At 41.1% G+C, this 22,030-nt stretch overlaps 1 protein-coding gene across 1 annotated transcript in view; it reads right to left on the bottom strand.

Annotated features, from left to right (window-relative positions):
* LOC145344220 (tetraspanin-8-like) overlaps window positions 1–7,354 on the bottom strand; it is a 29,100-nt gene extending 21,746 nt beyond the window's left edge. Inside the window, exon 1 of the mRNA XM_080191199.1 lies at window positions 7,191–7,354. Within this exon, the coding sequence (XP_080047325.1) occupies window positions 7,191–7,250 (60 nt within the window). The 5' untranslated portion in view covers window positions 7,251–7,354. The remainder of the gene's footprint in view (window positions 1–7,190) is intronic.
* Between the last annotated feature and the right edge of the window lie 14,676 nt (window positions 7,355–22,030).

Genomic DNA, 22,030 nt, shown 5'->3' with positions numbered 1-22,030 from the left:
CCTCCCACAGTCCAAGAAGTGCAGGTTAGGTGCATTGGCCATTCTAAATTGTCCTTAGTGTCCTGGGATGTACAGGTTAGAGGGATTATCAGTGTTAATATGTTGAGTTACAGAGATAGGGCCTGGGTGGGAATCTTGTCAGTGCAGACTTGATGGGCCAAATAGCTTCCTTCTGCACTGTAGGGATTCTATGATTCAATGACACACACACAGGAAACCAGTAATTGCATTCTGCACAATTAAAATGCAAGTAACTAGCCACAAGGTGGTACATATTGTAAAACCTGCACTCTTAGAAGGACATACAATTGTCTAAAGGGGGAGGGATCAATGAAATGTTGAGGGAGTGCTTGTTTACTTAACATAAATATTAATCTTGACTAACTGCAGGCAATTAGCAAAGATCTATGTGGTTTTTAAGAGCAAGAACCTCAGGTAAGCAATAAAGGAAAATTCACGTCCCACACATCAATTCCCTTAAACGTGTGTGCTGGCAGAAAGTTGTCCCCTCCCAATCTTTATTAGAGAAAATAATTTAAATTGCTGCTGAGAAGGCATGAAGATTTCTACAAAATGAGTTGCATTGTGTAGGCAAATTATTGAAGGGGAAACACTGAATTAAATCTTAATGAAGAGATCCATGCACTTAGGTCAAACTTGCAATTGATAAGGAGCGAAACTCCTGTAAGGAGTCAGGGAGTCAGTGGCAGTCTTACAGCAAGTCAAGCAATAGGACAGAGATGCATGATTGGATGTGGAAATGTAAACACTACAGTTCCACATGGACATTACATTTTAATTACTTTAGCTGTAATCACAACTGTAACAATTACTTCCTGCAGCGTGATAAGTGACAAGCTATCAATTAAATTTAAAAAAACACCCAAAATAGAAAGTTGAAGAACATGGAATACCTGATGCATTTATTAACTCCTTCTATTTTCCTGTTTTTTTGCTTTTTTATTTATTCATTTGTGGGACATGGGCATCACTGGCTGGCCAACATTTATTGCTCATCTCTAGCTGACCTTGAATTGAGTGGCTTCCTAGGCCATTTCAGAGGGCAGTTGAGAGTCAACCACATTGCTGTGGCTCTGGAGTCACATGTAGTAAGAAGTCTCACAACAACAGGTTAAAAGTCCAACAGGCTTATTTGTGATGAACAACACTCACCTGATGAAGGAGCAGCACTTCGAAAACTAGTGGCTTTTGCTACCAAATAAACCTGTTGGACTTGAACCTGGTGTTATGAGACTTCTTATTGTGTTTACCCTGGTCCAACGCGACATCTCCACATCATGGTCACATGTAGGCCAGCCCAGGTAAGGACGGCAAATTGCCTTCATTAAGGAACATTCATGAACCAGGTGGGTTTTTACAACAATCAACAGTGGTTTCGTGGTCATCAATATATTCTTAATTCCAGGCTATTTTTATTGAATTCAAATTCCACCATCTGCTGTGGTGAGATTCAAACCCTGGTCCCCAGAACATTCGCTGAGTTTCTGGATTAATAGTCTAGCAATAATACCACTAGGCCATCACCTCTTCTTACTTTGAGTGAAACTTTAATGCTGTTTTTCCTGCTCCTCGCTGACTAGATAATGAATGAGCCACTCCCACCGCGGCTGTAAAGAAATCTTTCAAAGACAAGCTGCCTGCTTTAGCATTAGATACTGCGCAACGTGTGGAGAGTTCAGCAAGTACACTGGGCGTGGCTATCAGAGAATCAGTGACTCTTGTGCAGGCAGCAGAACATGAACACAGGCTAATGTGATATCCATTGTTTTTATATCAAGTGATGAAACAGACCCAGCCAACTTACACAACACTGCTGATTCTGATTAACTGCAATGACATGCATTCCAAAGCCCAATGTAATTGATTAATTTTGGCAGATAACATTTCAAAGTAGGAGGGGTAGGTGGTGAGTATTCAGAATGACTTCCATAGGACAGAAACAATTCCTGGTATAATTTAAGAAACTTAGAGCAGCAATTAATGCACTGTGGGTATATTTTGATGGGTGAATTAAAGGAGCCAAATGGCCTTCCTCATTTATAAATGTTCAACTTCTCCCAACTCTTCCTCTCCCCAAGAAGCGAAAAGAAGTTACGCAATGTTCTGAGTGTTCGGACCATTCCTGTTAAACATTGTACCTCACTGTCAGAAAGTATAGGCTCACCACCCGCTTCTGCATATGCTAAAGAAGATTTCAACATCTGAACCTCTCAACTTCTACCCTCTCTCTCCTCTTCAAAGATACTCCTGACAGCCGACCTCTTTGACCAAGCTTTCGCTCACTTCAAACAACATTTCTGTATGTGGCTCAGCGTAAAAATCTTGTTTGACAATGCTGCTGCAGAGTATTTTATGACATTTTTGTACATTCAGAGGCACAATATAAATGCAATTTGCTGTTGTTGAGATTAGAAGTAGCCAGTGAATTTAGCCAGAGATATTTTGCAGTGTAATAAACCTACCTAATGGCGGTACCTGGGCAAGCTACAGGGAAATGGTTTCAAAGAGAACTAAAGATTTGTTTCAAAATAAGGGAGCAATTCAAGTGTATAAAGATGGCTGGAATGCATGCTTGAGATCAACCAAATGAGTTTGTGGACCAAACAGCTTTTTCACAGAAGCCGTAAAGCTGTTGCTCCAATACTAACAAAAAAACTACAAAACAGGGACACATTTACGGATTTCTATGCTTTTTGACTGATGCTTACAAATGTACATGCATTAACGTCTTTGAAATATTAAATTGACTTCCAACTATAAGAAATTTAATGCTTCCCTCAATATTCTACCCCGATTCAATTTCTCTTTTCTGTAATAAATTTTTTTGGAGCAAAACAGCCTCAAAACAAGGGCCACAGTTAGTTTCTTAATTGATGTAAACATCTGCATCTGAAAGAGATTTGTGTGATTGGCTAATGGGTGATAGGCTAATCACTAGCTCAATGGCACATGACATCGCGCTGCTTGGCAAAACTATGACTTACGACTTTTGACCCATGCCATGCTTAATAAAATTCTAGTTTTTCTAATTAAATGTTTCAGATTCTAGCTGTTAAAATGTCTATCGCTAAGGAGATTAATTGTTATCTAATATTTTTAAAATTAGAAACCATTTTGATAACTATTTTCCAAATACTGATAGAGAATAAAAGGTCCTTGTGAATCCTTCATGAGCAACATATGGTCGCCTGGATGAAGCAGAGAGTGGCAAAGGTACAGAATGTTCTCTGGGTGGAGGACTGCAACATCCATCATCAAGAGTGGCTTGGCAGCATCACCACAGACTGAGCCCTAAAGGACAGACCCAAAGGACTGGGTCTGTGGCACGTGGTGAGAGAGCCAACAAAGAGGGGAAAGCATCATCCTCACTAGCCTGCCTGCCGCAGATGCATCTGTCCAAGTGTATCAGTAGGAGTGACCACCACACAATCCCTGTGGAGAGGAAGTCCATCTTCATATTGACGATACCCTCCATTGTATTGTATGGTACTGCCACCATGCTGAATGGGGTAGATTTTGAACAGATCTAGCAACTCAAGACTGGATGTCCATGAGGTGCTATGGGCTATCAGCAACAGCAAACTGTACTCAACCAAGAATCTGTAACCTCATAGCCCAGCATTATTACCCTCACTATTATTACCACCAAGCTAGGGGATCAACCTTGGTGCAATGAAGTGTGTAGAAGGCATGCCAGGAGCAGCACCAGGCATACTAAAAAAAAGGAGTTAACCTGGTGAAACTACAACACAGTTTAAAGTTTACTTATCAGCGTCACAGTAGGCTCACATTAACACTGCAATGAAGTTACTGTGAAACCGTTCCCCCCCCTCAGTTGCCACACTTCTGCACCTATTCGGGTACACTGAGGGAGAACTTAGCATGACCTAACCAGCACGTCTTTTGTACTTTGGGAGGAAACCCACACAGATACGAGAAGAATGTGAGGTTACGACATGGCAAAACCAGGATTATAGGAACCCATTACGAGCAACTGTGGACTGTTTGCTAAAAGAATAGTAATTCCATGGCCGGGGGTGGGGGGTGCTGAGTGATTAGTATAAAAGAGGAAATGTTTACTGAAGTTTAAGAAGCCTACAAAAAAGTGCTTATCTAGTAGTGTTTTTGGTCATTTGTTACAGTAAAAATTTTAAAACTCATCTTGTCACATTGTTTCTTTCAGCTATTAGCTGGACATTTGAATCTTGTTTTTAAAAACATTTAGGTCTTTGAAGATCATAATATGCTGGGTGATGTTTTGCTTGTTCCAAATACACCACATACTAAAAAACTTATTTCTACTATTGTCTGAATTCTATATAATTCAGTGACATAGCAAATCCACGTTTTCTTAAAGAAAAAAACTAAATTTTGTCAAACAAATTACATGCCCCCCCCCAACCAAAACAAAAGGAGAATAAATTTTGTAAAACAAATTAAATGCCCCACAAATAAGAAAATTGAAACATTAGGGGAGAAAAAGCGAACACATAAGGCGAGAAAAACAGTTTTAAATCAGAACTGAATATTTATGAACAAAGAACAGTTGAGCACAGCAACGGGCCCGTGGCCTACAAAATCTGTGCTGACACAGATGCCTCTCTAATCTAATATTTTCTTGCCTTTGTGTTGTCCTAATCTCTCTACTCTCTACCTATTCATGTATCTAGCCAGATGCCTCTTGAACATTGGTATAGAATCTGCTTCCACCACCTCCTCCAGCAGCACATTACAGGCATTCACCACCCTCTGTGGAAAACATTTCTTTTAAACTTTCCCCCCCATTTTCAACCTATACCTCTGAGTGATTGACCCTTCGATGCTCCACTCTATCCAAGCTTGTGGTAATCTTATAGCGCTCGAACAGGTCCCCCTTCATCCTCCAGGGAAAACAGTCCAACATTTCTATCTTTCTTCGTAGTCCCATAACTTCCAAATCAGCCGACATCCTGGTAAATCTCTGCTATACTCTTTCCAACACATCAACATCCTTTTGTTAGAGTGGCAACCAGAACTGCACACAATATTCCAAATGCAGTTTAACCAAACTCTTATACAGCTGCAACACGATTTCTCAATTCCTGTACTGCTTATCACAGACTCCAATTAGAAAAGTACCCTTCCACTGCTACTCTCTGCTTTTGAAGCCCAAAGTATGCGGAGAGCCAGCGTTGGACTGGGGTAAACACAGTAAGAAGTCTTGCTTGTTGTAAGCCCAAGCTGGTTTTGCATCCATCTTACCAATTCATCTCAGATCCAACACAACGTCCCCTTCTGTATCAGCTTGCCATAAGGAACATTGTCAAAGGTTTTAGTAAAATCCATATAGACAACATCCACTGCCCAGCCCTCGTCAATTTTTCTTGTCACTTTCTCAAAGAACTCAATCAAGTTTGTGAGACATGATTTCTCCTTCACAAAATGATGCTGACTATCACTGATAAGACTATTTTTTCCAGATTTCAGTATATCCTGTCCCTAAGAATCTTCTCCAATAATTTCCCTATCACTGATGTAAGGCTCACTGGCTTGTAACTTCCCAAATTATCTCTTTTGTCCTTCTTAAACAGAGGTACAGTGTTAGCTGCTCTCCAATCCTCTGGTATCTCACCCGTGGCTAAAGTGGATACAAAGATTTTGGCCAAGACCTCAGCAATTTCTTCCCTCACCTCTCTCAGTATTCTGGGATAGACCCTATCTGGCTCTGGAGACTTATCCATCTTAACGTTTTTCAAAACCTTCAATACTTCCTTCCTTTTTATCTCAACATGTCCTAGAATGTCAACATCCTCCTTTCTACACGCACCATCCACCACATCCTTCTCCTTTGTGAATACTGATGCAAATTACTCATTAAGAATCTCACCCACCTCATCTAGCTCCACCCACAAATTCCCTCCACCTTCCTTGAGTGAACCTACCCTTTTACTCTCTTTCTCCTCATATAGGCATAACAAAGTCATCGGATTTTCCTTAATCCTACCTGCCAAAGATATTTCATGGCCCCCTTTTGCCCTCCTAAATCCCTGTTTAAACTCTTTCCTGCTATCTCTGTATTCTTCAATTATTATGATTCAGTTAAGACTGCAAGTAGTTTCGCATCAACATAGAATGGTTTCATTTCATCTTAATGTGAAAGTATAAAGTCAAATTAGCAGGCTTGTTGTCCTATGCCTTAACAGGGGAGATAAGTCCCACCCTCTGGGATGTTACATGCAGGATGGAGATTAAGTCGAGCCAGCATGTCTGCGGGCTTGCACTGCACACCAGAAGAGGCGGATATCCCATTATGGGAGTGGCATCTTCTCCAGACTTTAATGGTTTTGATGTAATTTGATATGCATTCCACTTCACACTAGCTTGTAGCAAGTTCGAGGTCTGCATGAAGTTTTACGTACACGTAGGGAAACTAGCAATAGTTTCGGCTCAACTAAAATCGCCAAGTAATTCCACTGAGGTCAGTACATGTGGTTAAAAACTGCACCTCTTAAAAGAACTCAATTGTCTGATGGGGGGAAAAGAATCAGTGAGGTGTGGAGAGTGAGCCTGTTTACTTAAAAAATATTAACCTTGACTAACTACAACCTTCACTTTGGTTCTCATCTTAAAAACAGAGCAATTAAAATCCAGGCACGTAAGGAACGGGATCTTAAAAAATGGCAAGTAGTAATGAGCAAAATCCACGTGCTTTTCAAAAGCAGGAAAGCAATAAAGGGAACATTCACGTCCCACACCTTAATGACTCCGAACATGGTCATCTTATCAAGCAGTAAATCTCACTGCGCGCTAACAGGAAGTGGTTTCTTCCCCTATCTTCATAGAAAAATTACTAAATGACTGTAAAGAAGACATCGCGGGTCTCTACAAAACGAGTTGCATTGCGCAGTTGAGTTACTGAACTCAGTGACTGAACTAATTTATGCCAACTCAACTGGTTAAGGGGCTCAACTCCTGTAACGGACTGATTGAGGAAGTCTTGTAGCAATTCAAGTATTAGGGTGAAGATTAAATAAAACATCACTAGGCGCGGAAATGTAAACGCTGCAATTTCACACGCACGCAACATGTTAATTACGAGGATATAACAATTTTAATTAGTTTTGATCGCAATGGTTACCTACCGCAGCGCGGAAACTGATCAGATAGCAATTAGAATTAAAACAGCTCACCCAGAATAGAAAGTTGAAGAAGAACATGGAGTACTTTATGCATTTATTAACTCCAGCCATGTTCCTGTGTTTTTTTTCCCCCTTTCTCCCGTGTGTCTGTATCCCGACCAGCGAGTGAAACTTTAACGCTGCTTCTCTTGCTCCTCGCTAACCTGATAATGAATGAGCCACTCCCACCGCGGCTGCAAAGAAGCCTTGAGAAGGGAGACTGCGTCAGACTCTGGGCAAAAGTGTGGAGAGTTCAGCGAATGTACCTGAATGTGGCTGTCAGAGACTCCTATCCGGACAGTGTGGAATATGGAGCTAGTCTAGTGTAGCGTCTATGATTTTTTTAAAAAAACAATGATGAAATAGGGCCAGACATCTACACATCAATCACTGCTGTTTCTTATATTCAGAAAAGGGCTTGCATTCCGGAGCCCGATGTAAATCGGTTAATTTTGGCAGATGACATTTCAAAGTGGGAGGGCCAGGTGGCCAGTATTCAGAATGGGCTTCCGAGCAATAGAAACTAAGCTCTGGTATCATTTAAAAAAAACAACTCGGGGGCAGCAATTGGGACAGTGTGTTCCATCTACAAGATGCACTTATACCCATTAATCCAATGCTGAATTCTTCTTCAGTGTACCCGGAGTGTGGCGACGAAGGGATTTTTCACAGCAACTTCACTGCAGTGTTAAGTTTAAGCCTACTTAAGGGGCCAAAATGGTCTTCCTCATTCATTAATGTCTTTTGAACTTGCAGTTATCAGCCTTCGGGTGGAATACTAGGAACGGAAGGCAAAGTTGCTGAACTAAAAAGAATGAATAAAAGTACTGGAAGTATGTGGCAGGTTTGCTATCAGCTTAGCTGGAACGACCCAGGTCATCTAAGCATTGATTTGATTTATTATTGTCACATGTATTAGTATACAGTGAAAAGTATTGATGACATTAGGGTTTGGTTTGATAACAAACAGGAAACCCATTTTTAAAAATGGTTGGCTGAGATTCCTTCAAGCTGTTGGTAATGTTTAATTTATAATATCTGATGTTTATATACAATGCAGCAACTTCCAACAAACAAGATGATTGTGGTGTGTCTCAGTATAAAATTTAAATGTGTTCTCAAACATGGGCAAATTGTTCCAAATGAATTATCCATAACAAGTTACACCAGTAATGTCAGAATTTTAAAATGTTTTCACAGGAGGTTAGTAGTCTTGCCCTTCATTCAGAAGATTAGCGTTCATCTACAAACCTATTATGGCTACAAGAGCAGGTCAGAGACTGGGAATGAATTATGCAGTGAGTAACTTACATTCAGATTCCCCAAAGCCTGTTCACCATCTATTAGGCATAAGTTAGGAGTGTGATGGAAATCTCTCCCCTGGGATGAGTGCAGTAAGTCAAGAAATGCGACACCATCCAGGACAAAGCACCCTGTTTGACACCTAAACCACCACCTGAAATGATCACTCCCTCCGCCACTGATGCACAGTGTGTACCATCTACAAGATGCACTGCAACAACACACCAAGACTCCCTTGTCTTTCCAAACCCACTGCCACTACCGTTCTGAGGACAGGGGCAGCAGATGCATGAGAATACCACCAACTACCAGCTGCCCTCCAAGCCACACACTATCCTTGTGGATATATAATCGAATATAATGTCGCTGAGTTGAAATCATTGATCTTCCTTATCAACAACTCTGTGGATGGACCTACCCTAGATGCCGTGCAGCAGTTAAAGAGGGGACTCACCAATGCATTCTCAAGGGTAATTAGGGACAGACGATAAATGTTGACTTTGCTAATAACATTCACATTCCATGGAAAAATATTTTTTTAAATAGCTGCCACACACAAATCATAGGGAGATATGATTAATTAAATACAGGGTTAAAGCAAGGTCATCAGCTCATAGTCTTAAATCTGTACATTTTAATGATCACAAACTAGACAATTATTCAGAAGGTTGTGAACCTTTGGAAGCTCAACTTGTTTAAAATTAGTCCAAATTTATTTTAAAACCATCATTGTCTAATTCTGCAGCTGGTGATGGGCCATAGAACCCCACTGATGCCCGGTTTTGAGCTGCTACATCTGTTTTGCATCTATCCCATTGAGCACAATGTAAGGGATTGCGCCCGCAGTGCAAAGATGGGGCTTTCTCTCCACGAGGACTGTGCAGTGGTCACTGTTACCAATGCTGTATTGGACAAATGTGTTTGCAACAGGTAGGTTAGTGAGAGCAAGGTCAAGAAGGTTTTTTGGTTCTCTCACCACTGGTCGCAGGGCCAGTAAGTGAAATATTTAAGACAGTGGCTTTGTCCTGGATGGTGTCAAGGTTTTAAGTGTTGTTGGAGTTGCATTCATCCAGGAGACTTGTGCTTTGTCAATGGTGCACAGGCTTTGGGGAGTCAGGAGATGAGTTACACATTTTAATACCATCATTGTCTAATTCTGCAGCTGGTGATGGGCCATAGAACCCCACTGATGCCCGGTTTTGAGCTGCTACATCTGTTTTGCATCTGTCCCATTGAGCACAATGTAAGAGGCCCCAACCTCTGACCTGCTCTTTTAAACATAATTCTCTATGTGGATAAACACGAATCTTCTGATAATGGTGTAATTGAGTGATGGAGTCTCCCATGTATCCTGTGCTATTGTTACCCTCAAGTGCTTCTCACAAATTGTCCAACATGGAGGAGTACTGACTCGCAAGGCCAGTAGGTGGTAGCCAGTAGTTTCCTTAACCATATTTGACCAGAAGCTATGAGATTTCAAGGATCTGGATCTGGGATCTGGAGCCTCAAAATAAGGGGAAGCAGATTTAGGACTGAGTTGAGGAGGAATTTCAAAGGGTTGTGAATCTGTGGAATCCCCTGCCCGGTGAAAAGTTGAGGCTACCTCATTGCATGTTTTTAAGGTGAGGATAGATACATTTTTGAACAGTAAAGGAATTAAGGGTTATGGTGAGCGGGTGGGTAAGTGGAGCTGAGTCCATGAAAAGGTCAGCCATGATCTAATTGAATCATGGAGCAGGCTCGAGGGGCCAGGTGGCCGACTCCTAGTCCATATGTTCTTATGGAGTCAGTGCTGAATATCCCCAGGGCTGCTCCCTCCTGACTGTATATCCTAGTGCTGCCACTAATCATGGGCCTTTCTTGCCAGTGGAACAAGATGTACCCAGGGATAGTGGCTGGCTGTAAGATATGTTTTGCTTGCCAGGGGCAGTTCTCCCAAATTTGGCACAAGTTCCCTGGTGTTCGTGAGGAGGACTGGGCAGGGTGTGCCTTTGTCATTTCTGGTTCCTAGGTCGATGCCAGGTAATACCTCCAGTTTTATTAGTTTCCAACTTTGTAGAGGTTTGAAACAACATCACGGCTAGCCATTTCACAGGGCATTTAAGGGTCAACTATACCATACCATTGTGAGCCTAGAGTCACATGCCGGCCAGACGGGGAAGAGATGACAGATTTGGGCGGGTTTCCTCCCACAGTCTGAAAGGTTAGGTGAAAGGCCATGCTAAATTCTCTGTGTTTACCCAAACACACACTGGAGTGTGGCGACTAGGGGATTTTCAAATTACTTCATTGCAATGTAAGCAAACTTGTGACACCAATAAATAAACTTTAAAGATTTCCTTCCCTGAAAGACATTAATCAACCAGATAACTTTCACAACAATGATTAGGAAATTGCTGTCAATGTTATTGAAACAATTTTTTATTTCAGATTTATTAACCAATGGAATTTAATTTCACCCTGGACAGCCCAGTGGGTTTTGGGCCATGCATAAGGTCCATCACAAAGTAGTTGGCAAACATTTATTAATCTACCAAAGTTTACACAGAAGAGTTTTATCATTGCTGTTGCATGTAATAGCCTATCAAGAATAACAGTCTTCTGAGCCTTCTCTCCATAAAGCAAACGAAGACCTTCCCAATGTTCTAACCTGTTCAGACAATTCCCCTTAAACAAGAGAAACTGGCATATGTTTGTTATAAAGTACTGGCTCACTACCAACCTCTGTGTATGCCAATGAAGATTTCAAAATCTAAACCATTCCACCTCTATACCTGTCCTTCCTTTTCAAAGGCGCCCTTTACAGCCAACCTCTTTGACCAAGCTTTTGATCATCTGAACTAACATTTCTGTTTGTGGCTCAGTGTCAGATGTTGTCTGACAGTGCCCCAGTGCAGTATTAGATGTCAGTTTAGTCCATTTAGATGCACAATGCAAATGGAAGTGATTGCAGCCGGGAGTTCTGCCAAAACAATATCACAGAGTTGTGGTGCCTGCTGCACAGTCTGAGTTAACCCTTATACAATGGACAAAGAACTGCGAGTAGACTTCTTGTTAGGATAACCAATATTTAAACACACACAAACAATAATCACCCACCCAACCAACAATAAGTTACCTGACAGAAAATACTGATGTTCAAGTCCAATACGAGACCTTGACATAATTTTGCGTGACTGGCAAGTACCCAAGCAGATATTGGCCTTCATCTGTGTGCTGGTCTCGGTAGTTCTGAGTAGTGTGATCCTTTGGTCTGGTCTGGCATTCTGGCTGTTGTCTTCCTTTCTTCTCAGATACTGTGGCTCTTCTCGTGCTGGTCGTTGCTGACGATGGTCTCCGTTGTTCTCGTTCGTGGGGTCAGAGAGAGAGAGATTCTTGGTTGCATAGCACCCTTTATACCCTGTTGGGTTTCGCGCCCCTTTTGGCCATTGCCAATCAATCGATCAGGACTTGGACACCCTGATCGATAAAGTCCAATCGGGTGCTGCCACACCAATCTCTGGGTGTGTCCCCAACAGCCATGTCTGTTGGTGCTGGGGCACACAAGACACACACCTCCCTCCCAAATAAGGGGTTACGATGCCCCTACATCTGATAAACAACCCAGTTTGACCAGAAAGTCCCTTTTGGAGATGACCCATATCCTGTGTATTCAGTCGTCTGAGTTGCAGCCTGTTTATTTTTGTTTTATAGGCAGCAGTCTGCTGTTTTAGTTCTTGCCCAATTGCCCCAGAGTGCTTTACAAATCACCATTTTAGGTGGCCCGTTTGGCTACAGGGTAACAAACCCATGTAATAGGCTACCAGGGCAGATCACTGAAGGAAGCAGCTGCGGAGAGAAATGTGCTCCAAGGGAAGAGAACAGTTGAAGATGGCTGGAATGCCTGTTTGAGATCAACCAAAGTACCATCAGACTGTGAGCCAACTTTTCCTGCTGTAGTTTCCTTTGACCTTGAAGCACCAGCCTTGTAACAGTCATGTTGTACAAGGAAACAAAAGTGGCAATGAGCCAAAGTTCAAACCAGAAATTGAGAATAAAGCTGTGAACCACAAAGTGTAAGTGTAGCTAAAAAGGTGTCAACTTCATCATTTGAAAATCAAATCAATGCCTGGGAGAAGATAAAAATAAATATTCTGTTTTATGTTCAACTTTGACAAAATAAATGTAACGTATTTGTAAAAATGCTGTTTTACTCCCAAGTCTCGACAAATATGCAACTTTGGATCAAATTTCTGACAGATCTTTCTGAGGCTAAAAAGTCTCTGGGGTGGCCAAGGTGGGGTTCTTGAGCTGAAACACTAACCAGGTAAAAGAGCTTAACTGCAGTCTACGAACTGCCAAATGGATCTTTGAAGGGATGATTGCTATTGAAATTGTCTGTTACATTCATTAACGGGGTTGCGCCATAGTTTTGATGGAAAGCACTTAACACTCTCTCCTACAATCTACCAACTAACTGGAAGTAAACGAGTCTTTGCTGAGGATTTTGTACACTTCTGTTTCCCTGTTGCTGGAGATTTGAGGAGCTGTTTCGAAACACATTGAGATACTGCCTTGGTCACTTTGTCAAGAATTCTCATATACTGCATTTTTATCCCTAAAGTTCTCTGAGGATTTCACTTTTAAAGAGTGCAGTGCCAAACTATTAAAGGAGAAAGGAATGCTTGCTCATGGGAGTCCTGCCTGAGTTCCCCTTGGTCTGGATGAGGAACAGGAGGGGAACATGAAACTAGGTAAAACACAGAAAACTGGCAATATCCTCACAAAAACTAACTTCCTGGCAAGTGCTCTGCTACAACTCCTAACTTACCCCCCCCACAATAAAAGCCTCTTTAGCGAATGCCCTGAGATAAACGTTATCCCCTGGCACGTGCAAAGACCTCTATCAAGTGTCCTATTTTTATTCCTTTTTTTTTCTAGGCAGCTTTTGCAACGTTCAGTCCATGTAGTGCAACACAACAGATAACTTCTAATCACAAATATTGGCAATTTTTGACCATGGCAGAGTAATTTCTGGTTCCCTACAACAAACTAACTTAACATGGACCCTGCGATTCTCCTTCTAGTCAATCAGCATCCAAACTTCTGTTTCTTGTTAATGTTAGACATGCTGGAAATATCCTCCGACTATAACTCTACTGGCGGAAGTGTCCCATATCCCGATTGGTGCGTTCAATGGTGGGAAGGCAGGAGGGGAAAGAATTTGGTAGGAGGCCCAAAATTGATTTTACACCTGTATAAATTTCCCATGGGACCAGGACTCACATGTCCGATTCTCTGTGGTGCCAGTGAGAAAACGTGTTGGTGCGAAACACATCTGGAACAGTGTGGCAAGCTGTTGTCAGGACTCAGCTGAACAATACTTAGGGCTGCCTTTGATGTTCAGGATGGAGGCTTCCTGGACTTGGAACCCCATGGCACTGCTTGTGGAGGGAGCATTTGCATGTAGACCATCCAGATTCACTGTCCTGGACAGGGTCCATCTTCCAGTCTCAGAATGTTCATAGAAGAATCGTAGAAATCACTACAGCGCAGAAGGAGGCTATTCAAGCCTGCACCGACAACAATCCCACCCAGGCCCCATCCCTATAACCCAATGTATTTATTCTTCTAGTACCCCAGACACTAGAGGGCAATTTAGAATCATCAGAGAAATCATAGAAACTCTAAGGCCACTTGGCCCATCAAGTCTGCACTAACCACAATCCCACCCAGGCTCTACCCCCATATCCCTACGTATTTTACCCACTAATTCCTCTAACCTACACATTTCAGGACAGTAAGGGCAATTTTAGCATAGCCAATCAACCTAACCCACACACCTTTGCACTGTGGGAGGAAACCGGAGCACCCGGAGGAAACCCACGCAGACACGAGGTGAATGTGCAAACTCCACACAGACAGTGACCCAAGCTGGGTATCGAACCCAGGTTCCCTGGAGCTGTGAAGCAGCAGTGATAACCACTGTGCTACCATGCTGCCCATGGCCAATCCACCCAACCCACACATCTTTGTTCCCAGAGATTTGTCTTCTTTCTCAACAGGTCTACCTTCTTGGTTCAGTAAGCTCCCAGAGGACCTTCTTTATTTTCAGGAAGTCCGCCTTGTTTCTTCAATAGTGGGTCACTAATGCTGGGTCACCTTTTCAACATGATGCCTAGATGGGATGGCAGAATGTGCTCTACCAGGCCTGCCCCACCATAGAATACAATGTAAAACACTTAGCGGCTGATGGAAACATAGGAACAGGAGTAGTGCCCCTTCAGCCTGCTGCACCATTCAATTTGATTATGGTAGACCTGTACTTCAACTCCACTTACCTGCTTCACATCCCTTGATAACTTTGGTCAACAAAAATCTATCAATCCCAATCTTGAATTGTCCTGGCATCCACTGCATTTTGGGAGAGAGAATTCCTGTGTATCATTATCTTTCCTTTAGGCAAATACTTGAATTCATTCCTAAAATATTGTGTCCCCTTGCTCTCAATTCTCCCCACCAGAAAGCACAAGTTTCCTGTCTCTACCCTATCAATCCTTTGAACTTTTTAAAACACATCAGCCGGATCACCTTTTTATATTTTAGGGAATGCAAGCCAAGTTTCAACAAACTTTCCTCTTAATTTGCACTGGAGGGGATGCAGAGGAGATTCACCAGGATGCTGCCTGGGATGGAATATTTAAGTTATAGAGAGAAGTTGTGTAAGCTTGGGTTGTTTTTAATCTCTGTAACCTATGTAACAGCTGTAAAGACTCGCATTTTAATTAGTATTCTGTAAACTGTGTGTGCCTTTATATGCTTTGTTTGAGACCAGGACTCTCCACTCACCCGACGAAGGGGCAAACCCCAAAAGCTTTTGAGCTTACTATCAAATAAACTTGTTGGACTTTAACCTGGTGTTGTGAGACTTCTTACTTGTTTTTGTTGGAGCAGAGAAGACTGAGGGGTGACCTGACTGAGCTGTGCAAGATTATGAAGGACATGGCCAGAGTGGATAAGGGGCAGCTATTCCCCTTAGTTGAAGGGTCAGTCACAAGGGGACATAGGTTCAAGTGAGGGGCAGGAGGTTCAGAGGGGATGTGAGAATAAACTTCTTTACTCAGAGGGTGGTGACGGTCTAGAATGTGCTGCCTGGGAAAGTGGTAGAGGCAGGTTGCCTCACATCCTTTGAAAGCTATTAAAAGACATAATACACCTTGGACATACTCTCTTCTACCTTCTTCAGTCAGGAAAAAGATACAAAAGTCTAGGTCACATCCCAACCAACTCAAAAACAGCTTCTTCTCTGCTGACATCAGACTTTTGAATGGACCTACTTCACATTAAGTTGATCTTTCTCTACATCTTTGCTATGAATGTAACAGTACATTCTGCACTCTCTCCTTCCCTGTCTACAGTATGCTTTGTATGGCATGCAAGAAACAATACTTTTCACTGTATACCAATACATATGACAATAATAAACCAAATCAGAAAGTATTTGGATGAGCACTTGGCACATCATAATATTCAGTATTGTGGGCCAAGCGCTAACAGATGGGATGAGGTGGGAGTTCTGGTGTTTCTAATGTGTTGGTTTGGACTCAATGCACCAAAAGGCCTCTTCTGCACTGTATGATTCTAACTCTGAACTCTCAGTATCATTGTGAATCAGTACTGCATCCCATAGCCATTTTAAAATGTGTTGTCCAAAATGTAACACTGGAGGTCTGGCCAAGACTTTATGCAATTGATGCACAGCTTCCTCCATTTTATAACCCAGCTCCCTTGAGGTAAAGGCTAATGTTCCATTAGTTCCTTTCATTGTTTCTCTACCTATCCACTAAATTTAAATGATTGGTTTGCTAAGACTCCCGAATCTCTTTACTCCTTTACACTATCATTTCAACTTCACATCAATTAGACAGCATTCATTGAGTGCACAGTTAGTAAATAATTTGTGGTCCATTGTAACAATACTCAGCAGAAATGATGGGAGAATTAAAAAAAAGAAATGTAATCTAGTTAAAAACCCTATTAGCAGTCTATGTAAAAAAATTGTAACCCCGTGTAGGCATGTCATACCTTGTCTACAACACCTTATCAAAGACACTGGGTCAAAACCTGTTGCTATGTTTTATCAATGGAGATTTATCTCTCACAATGTCATCCACAGCAATTAGGGAAGTCTGCAGTTTCACTTGAGAGAATTAAACAGGCATCTGGCCAGTACACTATTAAATAGTCTTGGTGCCACAAGTCATAACGCTAATGTTTCTGCCATTGACAATCTTCAGTAAAGGCACTTTAGCTCCTTATGCGGAACAATGATTTAAGGTCAATTCTTTGTTCTTGTATTCTCCTTGAATTGAAGTTAGTTGATTAAACACTGTACACTTTATCCTGTTTTCCAGTCATTGTGGTTATCTCAGGATATAGTATCTTCATTCACGGATAGCTCTCATGTAAAATGGTTTATATTAACAGATTATATCTTTTGGTTTATACTGTTCGAGTGCGTGTGTGTTTGATCAGAACGGGAGTGAGAGTGAGAATAAGAAAGCAAACAAAAGCATCCACGTACAGTTGCTTTCACTAAAAAGGTTCTGTAAAGGCCTGAGAGGAATCTTAGCATTTGTGTTGCTGTGACTTAGGGAGCAAAGGAACAGCTGATTTAACTTTGATGCAAGGTCATGAAGTAACTAATATTTGGTGGGAAGTAGAAGTGCACCCTCATGTAAAACATCCTGATGTACATAGATCTGTAAATAAACAAGAATAGCTGCCACGAATAACAGTCTGTGGAAACATTCTTCAGATTACAGGCAAAACCCAAAGAAAGAAACTCCACCTAGATTCCAGATGCATGACTTTTGATTTGATTTATTGTCACATATACTGGGGTATAGTGAAAAGGATTGTTTCTTGTGCGCTATACAGGCAAAACATACTGTTCATAAAGTGCATGGGGGAGAAGGAAAGGATAGGGTGCAGAATATTGTGTTGCAATTACAGGTAGGGTGTAGAGAAAGATCCACTTAATATATGACAGGACCCTTCAAAAGAGTGATAACAGCAGAAAAGAATTGTTCTTGAGTCTGTTGGTATGCGTAAAGATCCAGAAAAATTCCAGCTGAAGACCGCAGACTTGAAACACCTACAAATACTGGCAAAATGGTAAGAAAGAAAGATTGAAAATTCATCTGAGAACGGAGCATTATGAGTGCAAGTTGACTGACAAGACCAGAGTCCAGAAGGTAGTGGGTGCAGATCACAATCTGCTTGCCAAGCTACTGAAGCAGAAAAGATCCATTAGAGCAAGTGTGACGCCTACATTGCCACTCCCAGAAGGTTTCCAAAATACTGATGCTGAAGGTTGTACACTAGAACAACTGGGGGGGGGAGATTTTCCAGATACTTTATTCTATGCAGTAGGGGCTATTGCAGATGATGTAGTAATGAGACAGGAAGTTGATGAAGATTCAGACTCATACGATAAAGTCCTCCAGACATTCAGGGCAGGATTTTACAGTCTTGCTCAGGCAAGGTTGTCAACTTCCATCCAAGGCCAACAGAGATTTCCATTCTGGAAACCTTTCAGCCTCAGTGTGTATTTTAGTGCTCTAAAAAATTTAATCAGCACATGCACAAAATTTATGAAGAAGAGAAAACCGAGTGAATGTATGGAATAATTTATAAAAGACCAGTATAGGCTAGCAGAAATCTGCAACAATCAGATCCTCAGAGGTGAATTATTATGCAATTGCATAACAATTAGGCGAAATCCTATTAGATTTCTGGCAAACAAGGGAAGATTTAGCTCTCTCAAAGGTAGTGCAGATAGTGTGAAAGATTAAACGTAGAAAGCAAAACAGAGTGGGGTCATTCGTGAGAAAGTGATATCCCATGGAAAAGAATGCATGAGGCTATTCAACACATCAGACAAAGAGAGCGCATTGAAGAAAAGCTGGTGAAAATTGGGGAAAAGTGCACAATTGGCATTGTGAGATGCTTTCAGTGTGGCGAAAAGTCCCTACACAAGAGGGAAGAATGGCCAACAGGGTGTATAACACAACTGTGAAATGTTAGGACATTTTAAAATTATCTGCCAATCCAAATGAAAAGCTCAAAGAAAGAAAGAGAAAATAACAAGGCCAAATCAAATCCAAGAAGTGGAAGAACCATAAAAAGAGCAGAATAATCTTTCTAGGAGAAGTTAACAAAACAAAAAATAGTTATTGGAATGCTATATTAGAAGTTGACAGGCACCCCACAGAATTCAAGCTAGATACTGGTGCAGATGTTTCAGTATTACATGAAGAAGTAAAGTGGTTTAAAAATATCATGTTTTGGTCATCTTCATTTCAATTGCAAGGTCCAAGAAGGACAGCACTTGGTAATATGAAGATATCATAATAAAGATATTATTGAACCCCTGTATGTTATACAGAACCAGGTGTAATCATTATTGAATGGAAAAACATGGTCACATTTGAGGCTGATTTACAAGGTTGATAAATGGTCCAATAATGTATTTATAGACACTATTTTGACCACTATTTTCAGACTTAGGAAAGCTGAAGACTGATATAATGTTGACTCTATGATGCTAAACACATATGTCTTCTCACCCAGTATTGAACAAAATCACGTGTGAGATTGAACACATATTACAACCAGGGGGACATCTCTCCAGTAAATATGCCAACAAAATGATGTTCAACTGGAACCTGCCTGGACTTGCAGTAGAGTGTGCAATAAAGTCCAGCCAAATTAGAAAAAAGTGCCCGCCTTCACAAAATTGGATGCATACAGCAGTTTATGGCAGTTGCTTCTGGGCAATAAATCCAAATAGTTAGCTACCTCTATCATTGCTTTTTGATTACTTTACCAAGTTACCATTTGGAATTGCTTCTACACCTTAGATGTTCCGAAGAGGATGTCTTAGAACCTTGAAGGTATGGAAAGAAAAATGTGCCATTTGGATGACATTCTCACACATTCATCAGAGGAAGAATATGGCCATCGAGTGAGTGCAATCCTCTGTTCTACAAGAATTAGCTTTGATCTGGAATAACAATGTGAATTTGCAAAACTTCTGATAAAGTTCCTAGGGCACAAGCTTCAGGAAATACCCCCTGAAAATCAATTCTCACAACCTAGAGCCATCAAGAGTTACGAAGATCCCTTTGGATAGTCAAACAAGTTGGCAAGTTCCTCACAAACTTGATGAAAATTAATTAGTTGTCATGGTAGCTGTTAAGACAAGGTCAACAGTGGTGCTGGAATGTGGACCAGCAAAATGCTTTTGACAAGGTCAAAAATCTCCTGATTTCACCAGAGATTCTAGATCCAAAATTGCTAACAATTGTAATAGCAGACGCGTCAGCAAAAGGCATGGGGGCAATGCGGATTCAAGTTCAAAAAGATGGACAAAGAAGACCAGTTTATTATACCTCAAGGTCTTTTACAGACACAAGAAAGATATGCGACTACTGAGAAAGAAGCTTTATCAGTCATATGAGCCTATGAGTAGTTCTCTGATTATGTCATGACATAAACGTTTAAAATTGAAATTGAAAGTAACCTTTGGTTACTCTTATAACCTAAAAGAAAGTGCAAAAATGCAATGCAGAATTTAATGTTTCAGATTGATATTTGTAAGATACAAATCAACTGCAGAGTATGTTCAAAGGAAGTACCAGAAGACAGGAGATGTACATTCAAGAAGACCACTGGAAGGGGTCAAATGAAAAAATTTTAGTTTTGTTGAAAGTGCAGTCATATACATGACTTATTACCAAACACTTACCAGGCATGGAACAGAGATTACAAAAGATTAAGCATGTACAACGAGGTGATGAGTGCATCCAAATTATTGGCAGGCTATACTCAGAACAATACAATACTCTGAACTGACAAAACATCTCAGTCATTAATGAATTCTTATTTTTTAATGCCAGACTAGTCACTGGGGAGGAACTTTATCGTCCTGCCCACCAGGGGAATTGTAGCAGGAGGGACACAGATCATGCAAAGATCTGTTGGCTTTGGGCAGGATTTTCTGACCTTAGGGTGAGCACAGCCAGAAAATCCCATCCTTCAACTCAGCATTCTTCAAAAAATGTTGTGGGAATAGTGAAATGCCTCGTAAAAGCTTAGCCATCAGTTTGGTATTAAGGACCAGATCAGAAACGCCAAGGTATTTTATAAAGTTAGCCTAGACCCTAACTTTTACAATTGATTTTGGCATTAGCATGAGCACAAGGTATGATTCAAGTGATCCACTAGGAAGCTTTTATCAAAACAAACTTTATTTAAGAGCACAGTTAGAAATAACAAAAATATATTTCTTAACAGTTAGACATATCTATTGTTCAGCAGCATTTCTCTCATAAGATCTTAAAAAGCAGACTATCTTGCATTCTCTGTGAAAGCCTAGCTGTACCTATGGCTCCACTTGTCAATCAACCCAATAAAGTCCCACCCTGCGATGTCCCAGGGAAAAGCACAAAATCACAGGACCCTGCATTAGTTCAGATCAAAACAAACACTGTATCCTGTCATGGCAGCAGTGGAATTTGAATCAATTTAAAAAATTTGGAGTTAAGAATCTACCATTGATTGTCGGAAAAACAGATCTGGTTCACTCATATTATTTAGGGAAGGAAATCTGCCCTCCTTACCTGGTCTGGCCAACATATGACTCCAGATCCATCGCAATATGTTTTACTCAACTGTCCTCTGAAGTGGCCTAGTTCAAGGGCAACTAGGGATGGGCAATAAATGTGAGCCAGCTGGTAAGGCCCATGTCCTGTGAATGAATAAGCAAAGAAAGGCATCAGTCACTCCACTGAAGAGTTCATCAAGCATTGCTCATGTGCATTGAGTAGCCTACAAGCCTTGGAGTGATTTTATTTCATTTTAAGAGACAAAATCATTTATTGCTACTTGAGCTGGTTTGGTGTGAGTGGACTGAACTGCATCACGGCAGAAGCAGTCATTACATCACTAACAAAAAATCTTTGTGACACGTGGCATCCCAGGCCAGGTGTCTCAGTGGTAGCCACGGTCACATTGCATCCCAGATGTTGTGGTGTCGGAATGGCATCCCAGATGTTGTGATGTCAGACAGTTAAATGACATCCCAGATATTGTGGTGTTAAGCACGGTCACATGACATCTCAATTTCTGTGGTATTAGACACGGTCACAAGACATCCGAGATGTTATGTTACTAAACAAGATCACATGACATCCCAGATGTTATGATGTCAGATACAGTCCTCGGTTTGCTCATGAACTGTTCCATACTTTGTGCAGAAATATAGTTTGATGCATGTGCCTCATTCACTAAGATATCCTCAGTCAAATGTTCTTGTTAAATTTTATTTGTGTCACAAGTAGGCTTACATTAACACAGCATCGAAGAAAATGTAGAAGCAGAACAATCAAGGAACTGATGAAAAATAATGAAACTATTAATGAACGACAGAATGTCGCCAGTAAAAAGGGTTCTTGCCATAAGAACCATAATGTTAGCTCTACAACAATCAGTACAACCTATCAACA

This window comes from Carcharhinus amblyrhynchos, chromosome 6 (assembly GCF_965287045.1).
Source record: "Carcharhinus amblyrhynchos chromosome 6, sCarAmb.v2.hapA, whole genome shotgun sequence".
Lineage (NCBI taxonomy): Eukaryota > Metazoa > Chordata > Chondrichthyes > Carcharhiniformes > Carcharhinidae > Carcharhinus > Carcharhinus amblyrhynchos.
Note: the sequence above shows the minus strand (reverse complement) of the source record. Positions and strands in the feature narration are given on the sequence as shown.